Source organism: Scardinius erythrophthalmus, assembly GCF_964197995.2.
Source record: "Scardinius erythrophthalmus genome assembly, chromosome: 5".
NCBI lineage: Eukaryota > Metazoa > Chordata > Actinopteri > Cypriniformes > Leuciscidae > Scardinius > Scardinius erythrophthalmus.
This window is the reverse complement of record NC_138225.1, coordinates 42,431,585-42,449,989: the sequence shown is the minus strand read 5'-3', so window position 1 is coordinate 42,449,989 and position 18,405 is coordinate 42,431,585. Positions and strand designations below refer to the sequence as shown.

Genomic DNA, 18,405 nt, shown 5'->3' with positions numbered 1-18,405 from the left:
ATTTGTCCTTTTTTTTTTTTTTTACATTTCTGCTTTTGAATTCTACAGTTAATTTGTCCCATAGACTTCCATTGGATGTGCAAGTGAATTTCTGTGGTAATGTGGATAAGAAGGGAGATTATTACTCCTGATTTAGCAGATAATCATTTGTGAAGACAAGCCTTGCTCTTAACCCCATTGACAGGTCAGTAGACAGTTGTTGGTGTTTTAGTAAATCTTAAGGTAGGGACACATCAAACCGACGCCAAAGTAAAAAGTAAAACATACTCAGAAACTGCAGATACACAAACCGTAAACAAATCAGCATGTGCTTACCATTTTGAATATCAATCACTTTCTTTATTCTACTCGGCTCATGTTATTAATAAAATAGGAACACTCAGGTAAGATGAAGTAAAATTAGAACAGCCTTCTGTCTGTACCGTCTTGACTTTTTTGCTTGCTGTTTTATTCTTGCACTGACTCATTCACAAAACTGATCAGCGAATCAGAGTTCTCTCTCTCACTGACGGCCCGACGCCAATTCTACATGCTCAATCGGCCAAAAATAAAAAAAACACAGCGTCCGACTAGAGCCAACAGTGCGGAACACACCGAAAAAAACAAGCCGGCTTGGTGTGTCCTTGGCTTTAGGCTTGTGGTTGATCCCTACCTAACATTAAGCCTGAGGCCACCTTGAAAGTAAACAGGAAACACTAAAACTAAAGCTAAAGCTAAATAAAGGCAAATGTAAAATATATCAATAAACAGCAATTGACTTACACTTAATACATAGTAGAATAAGGCTAAAGGCAATAGAGCTATTACTGAATGGTAAGAAGCATTACAAGACAGTCAGATGTTTAGATAGATGCTTAACCCCAAAACTCTTTTTTCCCTTTTTCTTTCTATTTCTTAGAAACATGGATTTGGGAGGTTTGGAGACTGTTGTGGCCAACTCGGCCTACGTGTCAGCACGCGGGAGTGTAGACGGCGCTGCTGCAGCAACAATGCGTGACAAAAAATATCGTGCCAAGCTCAACCTTCCTCACATCAGACAATGTGAACATATGAAGTCTACAGTAGATTCTTCCTTCGACAGTATGTGCGTACGCCAACCGATTGGTAAGCGCCTCTTTCAGCAATACCTTGAAAGTGAACCTGCTCACAAAAATGCTGTAGATTTGTGGAAAGATATTGAAGACTACAACATTGCCCAGGAAAATGACCGGGGTAAGAAAGCACAGAACATGGTCAACAAATATTACGAGTCCTCCTCCAAGAACTTCTGTGACTTTCTGGAGGACAAAGCTGTGAGCAGAGTGAAAGAGGACCACAAGAACATTCGAGGAGATCTGTTTAAAGAAAGCGAACAGCAGCTCCTTGTCCACCTAGAAGCTAAAGCACTCTGTGGCTTTAAGGACAGCATGTACTTTCTGCGCTACATACAGTTTAAATGGCTGGAGAGCCAGCCTGTTACTGAAGATTGGTTCATGGATTTCAGAGTGCTTGGGAAAGGTGGATTTGGTGAGGTCCATGCTTGCCAAATGAAGGCAACAGGGAAGATGTATGCTAACAAGAAACTGAACAAGAAGAGGTTGAAGAAACGTAAAGGTTATGATGTAAGTGAGATCAGGGACGTCACTAGGTTTGGAAGACGGGGGGCTTAGCCCCTAGGGTATTTGTAACTTACGTTTATAGAAAATCTTACAGTGAATTTGAGTAAAAAACAACTATGTATATGTTTAGCTGTATTTGTCTCTTCAACACCGTTACCATCTTCAACCCTGTTACCCTCAACCCCGTCACACCTATATATATATATATATATATATATATATATATTTTTAGTTTATGAATAAGTAATTTAATGTTTGTTGAGCTTAGTCAGAAATGTTCAGAGCAATCATACGAATACTGATTTTAGTTCAAATTCTGAAGTTAAGCCATATCTTTGATCAAAAATGATAGGGTTGCTGTCACAAAAAGTGCCCATTTCAGGCTTTATAGCATAAGTATAAAATAATATGTAAATTTTATGGTACATGGTACAATTTCTGGTAAGCTACGCTTTTTTATTATTTCAATTCAATTCAATTATTGTAATTTGATTTAATATTGACTCATTTGGATAAATATCAAGTACATAGGCATTATTTTTTCTCAAGATAAAAACTCACCCAATGCTGTAAACATACAGACAGCCCTATCAGCTGGTAGTATTATTTAAGGTTAAAAATAACTCAAATTAAATATGCTAATGCGTTTTTTTTTAATTATTATAATAACAACAACTTTATTTAATGATATAAGTAAAAATATAATACATATGTAATATAGAACACATATTTAGCAAAATACTCTCTATAGCTCTTTTTTTCTTGCCAACTACGTGCTAGCCTATATTATGTTAATTAAATGGCTTTCCTGAGGTAAATGTGACATAATTGTTCTCCAGCTATGTTATTGAGCTCTTCACCCTGATAAAAAACACTGATTGATCGATATTATGTATGAGAATTGAGAAATATACATTTCGGTAAGTTGTAGCCAGCCTACTACTGTATCTTTCAACAGTGTTCGTGTTTTTTTACTATTAGCTAGTAGAGATGATCGGTTCACGTGCGCTAGGGATCCGTCACATCACATTTACAAGCGCCAAAACGGTATTTATTGTTTGAATTTCGTAATAAAATTGACAGAATCTGAGAGTTGAAATTCTTTTATATCATAAAGTAACCTGCTCTGTCTAGTCTGTCGGTCTCCGTGTCGTCTTTGCTTCGCGATTTTTCTGTGCGTGAGAAAATGGATGTGTGGCGTGAGAGCGTGTGAAAAGTGTCAATTGCATGTGTCTCACGGTGAATGCGTGAGAGTTGACAGGTCCACAACTTCCGACTTTTCGGCTATTTTTTGTAGCTGGATATATATCATTTGTTGCGTCTAAATATGAATGAGGATACGGTTATTGATAAATCGAATTGTTATTGTTGTTCTTATTATCATTTAGGGGGGCTTAGGAACATTTTGGGGTAGCTTCAGCCCCCCTAAAGTAGGCCTAATGACGTCCCATGAGTGAGATATCTAGTTTATCAGTAAATAAAGTTATACTTGATGCATACTTGGTTTGATCCAACTGCAGACTTAAAATCTTGATAAGTATGCATATCCCAAAACTGTGCAAGTGAAGCAATACCTTTTTGGTCAGTTTTAACCTGGTTCATTGCTTAAAAACACATAGTAGGTGAGAGAGCAACTGGGGGAAAAAGGAAAGAGACACATAGAGACATGAGATTAGATTAACCTGAGAACATGGTATTAAGCAGCTCTAATCATAGAGTATTGGCTCAATGCAAAGAGGCTTGCAGGCTCTGCTTGATACTCCACAAAGCAGCTCAGCTGCAACCGAGAAGCAGAAAGACCGATAAGAACTGTTTATACTTTCTTGCTTGGAAATTTCATTCTTGTCACTAATTTTCTTGCTTATGATTGGCCCATTTAAATATTTTCCGAGACATGAAAACGTCTTTGCCAATAAATGATTGTAGATTTCTAAACTTCATAGTTGCATGTACAGAAACTTTTAGATTGATTAAAATACCATAGAAAAGGAAAGTATGTGGTTAACAAACACCTCTTGAAGGAATGACTTTAGGAAGAATCAATTAGTGTTTGCTGATGATGCAAGATCTTGTAGTTGTACAGGCGGTCTTTGTCTCAATCAGCCTTAGCAAATGTGTTCTAGTCCTCATGTTAAATCTTTTGAAAACAACCCTCTGTGTAGTAGAACCTCAGTCCTTTTAAAGAACTTTTTTAATATACATAACTAAATGTGGCCACCATTTTTCAATTCTTTATCTCTTTTTTCTTTTTTCTTTTCTGTTGTAACATTTCTCATTTCTTGATTTCCCATAGGGTGCTATAATTGAGAAGCGCATACTGGCTAAAGTCCACAGTCGTTTCATTGTGACTTTGGCCTATGCTTTCCAGACCAAAACAGACCTCTGCCTGGTCATGACGATCATGAATGGAGGAGACCTCAGGTCTTACTTATATATCTATGTTTGTGTGTGTGTATGTGTGTTTGTGGTCCTTGTCGCAACAAGGATAGTAATAAAAATAGTTTGACCTTGTGGTGACATTTTTTTGGTCCCCCTGAGGAAAACATCTTATAAATCATACTAAATGATGCTTTTTGAAAATGTTAAAATTTAGAAGGTTTTCTGTGAGGGTTGTGTTTAGGTGTAGGGTTAAGGTTAGGGGATATAATATAAATTATAACTAAACTGTATTAAATATCAGTACCATTGCCATGATTTAAATTACTCATAATATGTGATTTTGGTAATACTGCCCATGCCTATACAGTAACATTTACATAGCCCTCCAAAGCACTTTAAAGAACACAATGCAAAAAAAAAAAAAAAAAAAAAAAAAAAAAAAACTAACATGCTAAAACTATTGTACTTTTTTTATAAGAAAAAATATATCTACTTTATATTTATATATATTTATGTATTTTATATTGCAAAATAATTCTGAAAATAGCAAGTAGAATGTGTGTGAATGTAATGTTGTACAGAATATGTGCTATGTTTCTGTAAGAATTGTAGCAGCTTTCTTTCTAATCTAGTATAATCTGTGGAGTTAATCTTAGCAGCAGCATTGATATTGTGAAGGTGTAGTGTCTGCTTGCGTCACAGATTTCTCTGGGCTCAGCTCACAAGGCCAGAAGTTCATGTGCACATAACATTCTCTATTTAAAACCAATGAAAATTGGAAAAATTATGTGCTCCAGCATCCACAATACAGTAATCACCTCTCCTCAAATAATTTCTTGTGTTTCTTTATTACCCACTGTTGTGAACTTAGAATCGAAAGACCAGGAGACTTGGTTTGTATCTTCAGCAGGATTCTTTATTGAGAACACGAGCTGTCGGTAGCTGCAGTCACCAAAGTCTGACGTGAATGTTCTCTTATACAGTTTATATACATTTAGGGGCAGGAACCAAAAAGACAGGTTTAGGAACCGGTTCTAGACTGAAAGCATTGCCCACCCTAATGCACTCAGCATATCTATTCAAACACTGAGACCTGAGTACAGGACTGGCTGGACTTTCTTGCTAAAACACAAACTCCAAGAGTTTCAGTAAAACAGGACTGACCAGAGTCTGTTGCTAGAAGACTCTGATAATCATAATTTATACCTAACCTTAACATGCTAAATTCAATGTAAACCTAAATTAAACATTTTAATAAATCTGGTTTCCTTCACTTGCCCCTTTGAGAGTCTAAAAAAACCTCTCACAAAATACAAATTTATACACTTAAAAGTTAATTCTTGTAACTTGTGTAAGTTACAGGCACAAAGTTCAATCTTGTAACTTGTGTAAGTTACAGGCACAAAGCAAGTTCAATCTTGTAACTTGTGTAAGTTACAGGCACAAAGTTCAATCTTGTAACTTGTGTAAGTTACAGGCACAAAGTTCAATCTTGTAACTTGTGTAAGTTACAGGCACAAAACAAGTTCAATCTTGTAACTTGTGTAAGTTACAGGCACAAAGCAAGTTCAATCTTGTAACTTGTGTAAGTTACAGGCACAAAGTTCAATCTTGTAACTTGTGTAAGTTACAGGCACAAAGTTCAATCTTGTAACTTGTGTAAGTTACAGGCACAAAGTTCAATCTTGTAACTTGTGTAAGTTACAGGCACAAAATTCAATCTTGTAACTTGTGTAAGTTACAGGCACATAGCAAGTTGAAGTTCTCTGTTGGATCCATTAACCCGGTGCAGCACTCAGGTACACCATACGATGGGATTAATGCTCCAAGTGTTCTTGACCACCACGTTTGAACACAAGTGAGTCCTGGAATGCAGCCATCTTTGTTGATAGAAGGAGCTGAATTTTGTAGCTGTGGAGAGCTTGTGGTGGAGTGTGTATTTTCTCTGATAGCTGGTAGAACATAAACCAGGGTGCACCTGCCGTTGAATTGGCTGGGTAGGATGCTGTAGACAGAGATAGGGTGTGCAACCCATGGGATTCTGGCTCCTACTGAAGGTGCATGTGGCATGCAAACATTCTTTTCAGCAAACAAGGCATTTCTTGACATATTCATCAGCTCTAAGAAGATGTTGTTTCTGGGGTCCACACTTTGTGCGATGTCCATGATGGTTAGTAGTTGTACGACAATCTTGATCATGATGAGCGATGACTGAAGTTCCCGTAGGCGAGTCTGGGTTGTGTATCTTTTTTTTTTCTTCTGTGTTGGTTGTAGTCTGTGCAGTTGGTTTAGTTGTTTTCTGGAGGTTGGGTCTTCATATGCAGGTGTGTAGGTCAGTGCATATGGTTAAAAACAAACAAACAAAGAACAACTGCAACAGACCAGTATTCATTGTAAAGACTACAAAAATTAGGGTTGTATGTATCCTCTATTCTGATCAACAGAGGTTACACTTGTTAACACAGCTTAACTATTGTTAACTCTCCAAATGACCAACACTTCACACTTAACCTCCCTGCCTACAAAAAAACAGAGGACAAACAAAAATAACTAGCACGTAAGCTAATTCTTCTCTGCCTGAAGCAAAGGATAAACCAAAATATTAGCACATATGCTAAAATTCTTCTCTGCCTAAAGCAAAGGATCAACTGAAAAATAACTAGCACGTAAAGCTAATTCTTCTCTGCCTAAAGCAAAGGATAACAAAAATAACTAGCACGTAAAGCTAATTCTTCTCTGCCTAAAGCAAAGGGTACACAATATTAACCTGTAATGTTAATCTTCTCTGACGGGCAGAGGGTCTCTTTCATCTCTAAAAAAAAACTTTTTTAGAGGATAACTTAGTTAACAAAACCCTGCAGCTGTCTGTTAAACTCTTCTCTGAAAGGTACAGAGGATAAACACATATACTGGTCTGTAGCGGTTCTTTGAATGGAGGTTCTTTGAAAACTCACCAACCCTTGGTTGTGAAGGAAGATTGTGGAACTCAGTCAGGCTTTGAGATCTTTGAGCTTGAAGTTTCAATCTGGAGGAAGCTGAATCTTTGTTTAGCTGGAAGTTTCGCTCTGGATTTCAAAAGATGCAGTCTGGAAAGCAGATCTTTTGTTGAGCTTGCTGTTTCAATCTGGATTCAGGTCTTTGAGCTTGAAGTTCTTTGAGTTTCCTTTTTCTCCATCCGGGTTCACGGCACCAAGTTGTTGTGAACTTAGAATCGAAAGACCAGGAGACTTGGTTGTTTCTTCAGCAGGATTCTTTATTGAGAACACGAGCTGTCGGTAGCTGCAGTCACCAAAGTCTGACATGAATGTTCTCTTATACAGTTTATATACATTTAGGGGCAGGAACCAAAAAGACAGGTTTAGGAACCGGTTCTAGACTGAAAGCATTGCCCACCCTAATGCACTCAGCATATCTATTCAAACACTGAGACCTGAGTACAGGACTGGCTGGACTTTCTTGCTAAAACACAAACTCCAAGAGTTTCAGTAAAACAGGACTGACCAGAGTCTGTTGCTAGAAGACTCTGATAATCATAATTTATACCTAACCTTAACATGCTAAATTCAATGTAAACCTAAATTAAACATTTTAATAAATCTGGTTTCCTTCACCACTGTATGACAAACTTTTTAACTCTATCCTTTACTCCTGCTCCCTGCTTTAGATTCCATATGTATAATGTGGATGAGAAGAATCCAGGCTTTAATGAAACTAGAGCTTGTTATTACACGGCTCAGATCGTCTGTGGGCTTGAGCATTTGCACCAGCACAGGATTGTATACCGAGACCTCAAGCCAGAAAACGTCCTCCTGGATGATGCAGGTGAGAAATACACTGAAACACTTATCAACTGCTTGCCTCTCCACTTTTTGCTTCATCTCCTCTGAATGTTTTGTTGTTTGTTTGTTTTTGTTAGGACATGTGCGCCTGTCTGATCTGGGGTTGGCTGTTGAATTACCGCCAGGAAAAGACAAAACACAGGGATATGCTGGGACCCCAGGTCAAATACCTTTCAGTACACTCTAAAATAACACCCCTTGCATTGAGTTTTTTTTAAACGAGGGGGAAGGTTTGAAGGGACCCCTCATAATAGCAAAATAATGAAACATTTTAGGTCACGTTCAGTGTTACTGAGTTTAAAAAAGAAGACATGATGGCTCATTTAATTTCTGATTGTCCATACACTTAAATTACTATAATTATATCAATGTTTACCTTTGAGCTGACAAATTGTGTTTATAACATATTCTAGCAATACATTATTTTTAGGTAGAACTGCAAGTTCAAGTGAAGCTGTCACAGAAACTGTCAAGTTCACCATGGCTTTGATGTCAAGTTAATCAAGTCAGTTTAATGCTATTAAACTAATATCCTGTTATACCTACACCCACTGGCACATTTATTAAAAAATAAATGGTTATTGATTTCAGGTCACTGCATATCACCTATAGTGCATATAGTGAAAAATAAATATACTAAAATATATTTGAAATACATTTATTTAATGCCAAGTACACTACAAATACGTTTACATATTATGTACTTTATATAAATACCCTGCAATTGTATTTTTGGTATACTAAATTGGTATACTTAAAGTCTGCTAAATTAGAACAACTACACATTAAGCATCTTGCATTTAAAGATATAGAGATCATACTATCCTTACTAAATATTAATAATATTTTGGTTTAGGTTTTTTTCCACCTACATTCTTGAACATTATTAATATTTAATATATCATGGGACCAAAGATGTTTTTAATTATTTATTTATTTATTTACTTGTTTAGTTGACTACAGTCAACATTTACTTAATGTCCTAAATAAACTTTTACTCAATTTATTTGTAAAAATCTAGTAATCTGTAGCCTACTATTCGCATACTATGCCTTTGTTACTCAGAAAACCCAATTTAAGATAAATTGATTGGTTTGAGTACAGTTCTGTCAAGCAAAAAAATAAATAAAAAGCAACTGCAACTTTGACACTTCAAAAAATTCAGAGATTGTCAAACTAATCCACATAAATTGAACGGTTTAGTAAAAATGTTCTGATGAGACACGATCACTTTATATGATGAACATATGTAATGTAGGCTTTTATTTACATTTAAAAATTGATCAGCAAACATAAACAGAAGCTCAATCGTACTTGCGCAAGAACAAACCTTATTGGTTCTTGTCAAGTCAAGTCACCTTCATTTATATAGCGCTTTTAACAATATAGATTTGTTTCAAAGCAGCTTTACAGTGAAATTACAGTAACAGAGATTGTTTTGGCTTTACAGCAGCTCTAGAATAAAGTTAATGTCCAGCTAAAGTTGGTTTTGATTGATTGAAACTTGTGGAAGTTAAAACGTGCTGCTTGACACACAGGATGAACCTCAGTGGAGTGGTTCTCACACATCAAGCAAGCATGCTTAAGCTTGGGTTTACTATAACTGATGTGTGTGCACTGATTAGTGTTTATATGTGAATAAAAACCTAAATTAAATCTGTTTATTCAATAAAGTGATCGATTTTCTTCTGAAAATGTGTACTATACCGTTCAATTCATACGGATTAGTTTTACAATCTCTTTATGAACTTTTTGAAGCATCAAAATGGAAGGACAATGGAAGGACAGAAATCTCTCAGACTTCTCTTAAATATCTTCATTTGTGTTTCGAAACTAACCCGAGAATTGTCACCACCTTTCTGCTAGTGGTGTGTACAGTACGTGTGTAGCTGTAAAATACTGTATTAAAAAAGAATGCTTCTTAAACTGTTAAAACTAATAAAAGTATATTATTATCCACAACACAATGCAGATTAATAACAACAAATACACACACATTCTTCACTGAACTTCATCCATCAGAAAAGTTTAAGTCATTAAACTAATATATATTAAATGAAATATTGAAATTTTCTGATTTCACCAACTGATGCATTAATTACTAAATCACAAAGAAAAAAATATCTAAATGTTTATATTCTTTTGATATATAATCATTCCCAATTTGTTTTCTAAAATGGTGTATTTTGAGAGAGTTACATTACTGTATGTCAGTTGCAATATAATGGCGCTTTTCCACTGCATGGTACGGCTCGGTTCGACTCGGAGCGGAACGGTTCGGCTCGCTTCGCTTTTCCACTGCGTGGTACGACTCGACTCGTTACGGCACGGTTCGGCTCGCTTTAGCTCGTTTGCTTTTCCACTGCAGTTAGTACCGCTTCAAAGTGGGTGGGACTGATCGTTATATAGTTGCCGTCTCTACTACCATGACATCATATTAAATGCAAATTTTTCATTCCGTGTTTCCCCATCCACTCCTCGGCAACTGACGAGAGGAACGTCTGCACCTCGTCCACTGACCACGATTCAGCCATTTCTTTTTTTTAAAGTTTATACTCTTTTTTTGAAGCAAATACTTTTAAAACAGGTTGGCTGTTGTCTACTGGCTTTTTAAATCTAGCGGGGTTAGTGTCTCGTGTTGTAAATACAATGACGCTGGTAGAAATGATTCTGTCTGACCAATCAGTGATCTGCAGTGTTTTCACGTCACATTTTAGTTTCGGTACGGTACGCTTGGAACCTCAACAGAGGTGGTACCATTTAAAGCGAGCCGAAGTGAGCCGTACCGTACCGTACCGTACCATGCAGTGGAAATGCACCAGTAGTGAGCCGTACTGAACCGAGCCGAGCCGTACCGTACCATGCAGTGGAAATGCGCCAGTAGTGAGCCGTACTGAACCGAGCCGTACCGTACCATGCAGTGGAAATGCGCCAAAGCGTGCCGCACCGAACCGAGCCGTACCGTACCATGCAGTGGAAAAGCGCCATAAGATAGTGTTACATATTTATTTAGTTTCATGTTAGCCGTTGTACTGTCTTCAACATGGTTTAAACGTTTGACAGTCAGATAAACTCCCTTCCCTCACACGACTCTGAAGACAAGAAGTTCGTTTGCCCACAGGTTTAATGTTCTTGGGTATGGAGTGAAACTACAAATAAACAAATAAACATATTTCAATAATAACGTCCTGGAATTAACAATAATTACAGCATCATACCAACATCCACATTAATATAGTATTCTGTGATACGAAGCTAAAGCACAATGTGGCTAATGCAATAGCCTGATAGAAAATTATTAATAACTATCTTTACATGTAACAGTTCACATTTATATGCAAGTATTATGAACATCAATGTAAAACTATAAATACTTAGAAGTGATGCTGTTGCAAGGTTAAAGATTACCGATATATATGGCGATTAAAGAGAGCCATCTTTAGCTGCTGCATAGAGCACTCACTAGCTACTGATTCCGGAAAATTACAGAATTAAAGCAACGTCAAACTCGCCACTAGGTGGAGCTCTAAACCATAAATAAAGTGAATAGGAATATTAAAGCCATGAATGACATTAAAGAATTACAGACATTAAACAATTAAATCTGCTATCAAATTAAACTAAATATGAAATCTTTTGTTGAAAATATGAAAACATTGTTCCAGCACAGCCGTTTTTAAAGGGGTGGTATAATGCCCCTTTTTACAATATGTAAAATAAGTCTCTGTTGTCCCCAGAGTGTGTATGTGAAGTTTTAGCTCAAAATACCCCACAGATAATTTTTTACATTTTTTTAAATTGTTCCTTTTTGAAGGTCAGTAAAAACGCATTGTTTCATGTGTGTCCCTTTAAATGCAAATGAGCTGCTGCTCCTGGCACAGAGGGTGGAGCTTCAAGAGCTTATGTGTGTTAGCAGCTCCGATTACCTCACGCAGACAAGCACTAAAATGTCAGAAACTGTTCTGCCTTTTTATGTTTAAACTGGAGTCGGACAATGATGGAGAGACTCAAGAAGAAGTGACAACATGTAGATTGCAACAGAACGTTTTTGGATGGTTAGTTGATGAATTTATGTTGCTGATGTGGAGTTAACTATCTTCAATTAGCATATTCTGTCATGATAATCTATAAAATTGCTTGTGTGAGAACTTTTGTAAGATGGCTACAGAGTGGCATGCTATTGCATGTGTGTTACGTACAGTATTGCATATGAAAAGACAAATGTGACAGCTTGAGCAGACTCACAAATGTGCTCTACTACAACAACTCTTCCTCTTCTCAACATGGACTGTGTGTTCCTGGGTTTATGTAAATTTTGGGGTTAGTGATGTCACTAACCCGGGAGGAATGTTGTGTAGTCCCAACCAGCCGTTTGTTGTAGTCTTTAAAAAAATTATTCCTTAAAAACAAATATCTTCCTTTGCTTTGAACTTTGAGCTTTGTAACTTTGCAGACGTTGTTTATGCTCAAACAGCAACATTACACACTAAGGTGTGTGCCCACTGTCCAGTCGGACCTGCAAAAATGACAAAATGACAGGATCAGGGAAACAAGTTGACTTCTGCCTTCCCGAACAGACTCGAAATCAGCTGGACTGTCTGGGGATGTAGCCGTTACTTTCCATGTCTATACCTTCCCTGGACAGCAGGTCCACACTGCAGTTCAGGTGGCCGGGATCATGGACTGCCAAGGAGCCAGCGCATTCATGCAGCTGCAAGCCACAAAGACATGCGTCTGGCCAATCCACCATGCCCTGCGAGGCACATGGGCTTTTAGTCAAAGCTGAAGTGATCTCATATACAGCAGGCCCAAGCGAAAAATGGTCGCAGCAGCTGCCATCACCCCCAACACCTTCTGAAAATTCTTCAGATTCAAAGACCTCTCTGGCTTGAACAAAGCGATTAGCCAGCACATCCTGAGAATGGGTCATGATTAACCAATCGTCAAAGTAATTCATGCCTATAGTCTTTCTCTATCATATTTGCCACCCAACTTGACCCAGCAGGCAGTGTACGGCCAGGGTTCGAAATGAGGGGGGTCTGGGGGGGTCCCGGACCCTCCATAAGTCATTAGGGACCCCCCATAAGAATTTATTTTTGGATTTTGGGGGGTCCCCGACAAATATATTTTAACATTAAAAATGATTGTGAAAATTATAGGTCTTTAGTGACGTTTTATATTTATAACAGTAATTAATTTATTTCCTAGCGCGAGGCAGCAATCAGGGCAGCTATTAGCCGAGTGAGTTCCTATACAGCGTCACAGATTGTTGTTGTGGTGCTCCCGCAGAGCTAAACGCGGCAAAACGAAACCTCACTAAGAGTGAAAACCTGAATGAAAATCCTGTAAGTGCTTCGATTATGTTTATATCTCCATAATTGCTTATAGTAAAATATTACGAGCTCGAGTTCCTATATCAAAAGTTGCATTAACTAGATACCCAGTGTAATGATTAGAAGTGCAGGGTCCGTAGCCTATACGTTTGTCAACGTTTCTTGCTAGCTGTATAAGCCAAATGATCTGCCAGCTAACAGCAGACTATGGAAGCTTGTTTCCGCCACAGAGTGAAAAATAAAAAAGGTAATAGCGACTTTTTAATCTCACAATTCTGACTTTTTTCTCACAATTGAGAGTTTACATCTCACAATTCTGACTTTTTATCTCAGAATTACGTGATATAAAGTCGCAATTGCAGGTTATAAAGTCAGAATTGCGTGATATAAAGTCGCAGTTGTGTTTTAAGTCAAAATTGCGTGATATAAAGTCGCAGTTGTGTGTTATAAAGTCAGAATTATGAGATATATACTCGCAATTGCGAGAAATATAGGCTACTTGAAATTATGACTTTTTTCTCAGAATTGCATGTTTATATCTCGCAATTCTGACTTTATAATACGCAATTAGGAGATATAAAGTCAGAATTGCATGATATAAAGTCGCAATTGCGTGTTATAAAGTCAGAATTGTGAAATATAAACTATTCTGAGGTAAAAAAAAAAAAAAAAGTCCCGTATATTTTCACCTTAGAATTGGACTTTATATATCACAATTGTTAGTTTATATCTCACAATTCTGAGAAAAGATGTCAGAATTGCGAGATATAAACTCGCAATTATGTGTTATAAAGTCAGTAGCCTATATTGCGCGATATATAGCCTAAAGTCGCAATTGTGAGAAAAAAAAGTCAGAATTCTGACTTTATAAGACGCAATTGCGACTTTATTTCATCCAATTCTGACTTTATATCTCGCAATTCTGAGGGAAAAAGAGGAAAAAGAACTTGCAACTTTGTTGCTCCAGAGTTAGAGGTTTACCTGTTAGATTATAGCCACTTCTCCAGGCACCACTACAATACTGGGCCTAGCCCAAACCATGAAAACATCCCAAGACCATTATCCCACCTTCAACATTGGTCCATATCATTTTGCCTACAGTATATAGCTAGTGTAGCAAGGTAGTCTTCAGAATTTTTAATAATTGAATTTTAGGGGACCCCCCAAGAGTCCTAAGTCATTTCGAACCCTGTGCACGGCACACATTCATGCAGGGCTAGTGGGGCTGCCCTTCTTCGCGTTGAACTACTCCCAGAACTGTCTTACAGGACTGTTCACAAACAGCAGGCATTCGCCTCTGAAAGTAAGATAACATATAACCACGTTTATTGTGTTTTGTCTATGTGCTCTGAGGCGCAAGTTATTTATTATATACGAAAAGTATTATTTACAGTGGCTTCTCCAACTTTTCTTAGTGATATTTAGCACCAGTTTTTGTTCTCTTCAACTCATTGGATGGAAACGGTGCTTTAATTCGCAAATGTTTTGAAGTGAGTAAAGTGAATTTTGCAACTTTGGATGGAAACATAGCTAATTTCAAATGGAGTGGGAAAGATATGTTCTGTGCTCAGCACGCCGCTGGCAGGCGCCGGAGGGCTTTTCATACTGTGAGCTTGAAAAGACATGAGGCTTATATTCTGCAAGACGCTGCTAGGGAGTGGGGCCTTGCTTATTCCTTATGAGAATGGAGGGGTGAAGGGAAGAAAAAAGCTCTGATATTGAGTTTTTTTTTGTTTGTTTGTTTGTTTGCATTCCTTAGGCAGCACAACATTAATATATCCGCTTTGAATTTTGGCTTGTCGCTCACACTAGGCAGCCCTTTTCTCCTCACGCCACATCTGTCAGGAGCATGGCAGGAGGTTTGCTGAGGCGTGGCCTTTGCCGCAAAGTGCTTAACTCCCTTCGATCTCACCACCAGCTCAGACTCTTTCCCAGGGGCTGAGGAAGTGGCAGTGGCAGGTCTGTCATGTTGCCGAGATGATCGCTGGGTGGACAATGATCTAGAGCTTGTAGAAGGGACAACTCTGGCGCATCAGAGGCTCATGGCCTTAGATTGCTTCAGAGGTTCCAAGAGCCTCTCTGAAAAGGTGCCCACAGTGTTGCCAAGGATGACACCAGTCATCCTCTTCTGAGGCCGTAGTGGACATGGTGTCATTGTCCAAAGCACCAAATGAGATCAGCTTGCAAGCTGCATCGGAGGGGCAAAGACTGTCCTCAGCATGTGAGAACTTAGGCTCAGGTTACCATGGAACACATGCAGCCTCAGTGAGGACAGTCTGGTCTATCCAGTGCCATCTCGGCATGGGAGTGACTCAGGCACAAGACGCATGTGTCACGTCTGTCTGGGAGCTGGACAGGTCCCCTGCTTGCTCAACATACCTTTAGGGCCATTTTCCTTGTCACCGGATCGCTGAAAGAGAAGGGCGAAAAGAGCATTGTCTTGAAGGTGAAAGATTCAAAGGCAATGATGGATCTAGTGAGAGATGCAAGTAACATAAACTGTATGTCTCCTCCTCAGGTTTCATGGCTCCAGAACTACTACAGAAGAAAGAATATGACTACACTGTAGACTACTTCACTCTTGGGGTCACACTGTATGAGATGGTTGCTGCCAAGGGACCTTTCAGGTGTCGTGGAGAGCAGGTACACACACTCATGCATACACTTTGGCTCTCTGTTAAGGGGCCTTCACACGGACAGCGATTTGCAGTGATGAAGCTGAAGCTGAAGCTGAAGTCATTGATTATCAGTGAGAGGAATTAAATTAATTTGAAGTGAACTCAACTTAACACTGTTTTTTTCTGTATCATAGGTGGACAACAATGAAGTGACACACCGCATTCTGAATGACCCTGTCTCATACCCCCCAACCTTCAGTCAGGAGCTCAAAGACCTCTGTGAAGGACTGATGGAGAAAGAACCAGACAAGAGACTTGGCTTTAAGAACAATGAATGCGCTGAGCTAAAGAACCAGTCCTTCTTTAAAGAGCTCAATTGGGGGAGACTAGAGGCTGGTATGGTCCCTTAGAGTTATAATTAGTGAAGAATATGCATCATAAACCACATAAACCAAAAAGTACTATGGTATTAACAAGGTTTTTCAGACATTGTATTCTTTAAAGTACCAATATGTGAGTGGTATATGCAAGGGCGCTGTAAAGGGGTGGAAGGTTAGGACGATTCTAAGGGCCCAGGCTGATTTAGGGCCCAGAAGAGCAGACCCCCTTTTTCTTTTCTTATTTCTTTTCTCTTTTTTATACATACATTAAATGTGCTAGGGCCCCTCATGCACTAAATGTGTATTTTGTCCGTTTTGACCATAGATTTAATATTTAAAAAACAAATAATGTATTTACTGTTTCAGTCACACCCCTCCCCCTTACAATGGTTCATTCCACCTGCTCTGTCCGAGCTACGATCGCTAGTGTAACGTCTCTTGCTTATTGCACTTGCTATGATGCAGCGCAGACAGTGACACACGCAGGCATGTCACATCAAAAGTTAGGGCATCAAAAAAGGAAAGGAAAGAGAAGACAGAGAACGCCGAAGTCGACAGTATGTCACACAGTTTTTCAAAAAGAAAGGTATCTTGGCCTATTCCTGTATTCCAAAACTTTTGTTGCTACATGACCTGCTTTTATCTAGCTAGCTTAGTAAAATAATTACTGAATTATGATTTACATCCAACAATAATAACATTATCATGTCTCTACACCATAGACTGTAAAAAATAGCTACACAGATTCAGCGGCTGCTGCACACCCAAGTCCTCCTTCTCCCCCCGTGCGAAATTCGCGTCCGATATTTTAGCACGTTAAAAAATAAATACAACCTCACGTTAGGTCAATCACACTAGCACACTGCCTCCGAAACTTTCGTGCGTCAAAAAAAAATAAAAAAAAATAATTCGGATCGGGTTCGATTTTCTGCGTTTTTCGCATCCGTAACAAGGGTTTGAATGGTGTTTTGACAGTTTAGAGCCACAGAATGACGGATACGAAAAAACGCATCGATTATGTCAAACTTGACGTTCTTAATATGAATAAAATGCCCCAGAAAAAAATTATATAAAAAACCAAATAAAACATGTGTCTGTAGTAATCATTGGCTATAAGGAGTTTACAAAATAGATATTTTAATATTTTATATTATGAAAACTAAATAGGCCAATAGAAATAATATGGTTATTACGTGTGTGTTTGACTTATAAGTCAAATTTGTATAAATACAATTTTTTTTTCTTGTTTTTGTAGGCTTTGTACTCATCTTTAGACATTTTAACTACGCAATGTGCTAAGTATCTTTTTTAAAGTATACAGGGCATGTTTATTGGGTTAAATTTTATCTGTAAAAAATGTAGGGGGCCCAGAAATTTTGGTTTCCATAGGACCCAGAATTTCTGGCGGCACCCCTGGGTATATGAATAAAATCATTATGTATTATGGTAATCATAAAATCATATAATAAATATCAAATGACATCTTATACCATCACTGGAACATTGTACTTCAGTTTAAAGAAAATAATCTTTTTTTCTTTCTTTCCATCTTTCACACAGGTATGCTTCCTCCTCCTTTTGTTCCGGATCCTAAAATGGTCTATGCCAAGGACATTGATGATGTGGGAGCATTCAGCACTATCAAAGGTGTTGTGATCGACAACAAAGACAATGAATTCTACGGTGAGTTTGCAACTGGGAACGTACCAATTCCATGGCAGGATGAGATGATCGAGACAGGTGTGTATGGGGAGCTTAACATCTGGGGACAAAATGGAAAACTCCCGAATGATCTGGATCCCAGCTATGTGGAAGCGAAAGGAGGGGGGTGTGTGCTACTGTAAACTAGAAAGAAGCAAAACACAAAACTAAAAAAAGAAACTAATGGGTGCACAAGAAAATAATTCATGGTGAACAACAAAGGCATGAATTATGTAATCGAATAATGATTGTGTAACTCAATGCCAAGTACACTAAATGTAATGATTGTGTAAGGTCTTCACATGTAGACCTACTGTATGTACATGGACACATGAGATTCTTAAAACTATTACTAAACAGTTAGCAAATTACCACAAGTCTATTCACATATTGTAAAAATTCAGATTTATTTTCCTGATATAAGTAGCTCTGCTGGAAATGCAAAATTATTGTAATGTACATAATGTTATCTGTATTTGTATATTTACAGTTTCATGAGGGAATTTTTGGTCATGGAGGATGCTGCCATAAAAAGAGGAATTAAATCTAGTAAATGT

General features: G+C 38.0%; 1 protein-coding gene across 1 annotated transcript; it reads left to right on the top strand.

Moving 5' to 3' along the window:
* Window positions 1-902: 902 nt before the first annotated feature.
* grk1b (G protein-coupled receptor kinase 1 b) lies at window positions 903-17,991 on the top strand (the record flags this gene model as incomplete). Its single annotated transcript, XM_081365707.1, has 7 exons — window positions 903-1,601; window positions 3,892-4,019; window positions 7,642-7,799; window positions 7,894-7,977; window positions 15,668-15,792; window positions 15,962-16,163; window positions 17,708-17,991. The coding sequence occupies 7 exons, from the start codon at window positions 903-905 to the stop codon at window positions 17,989-17,991; spliced, it is 1,680 nt and encodes a 559-aa protein (XP_081221833.1).
* Window positions 17,992-18,405: the final 414 nt, after the last annotated feature.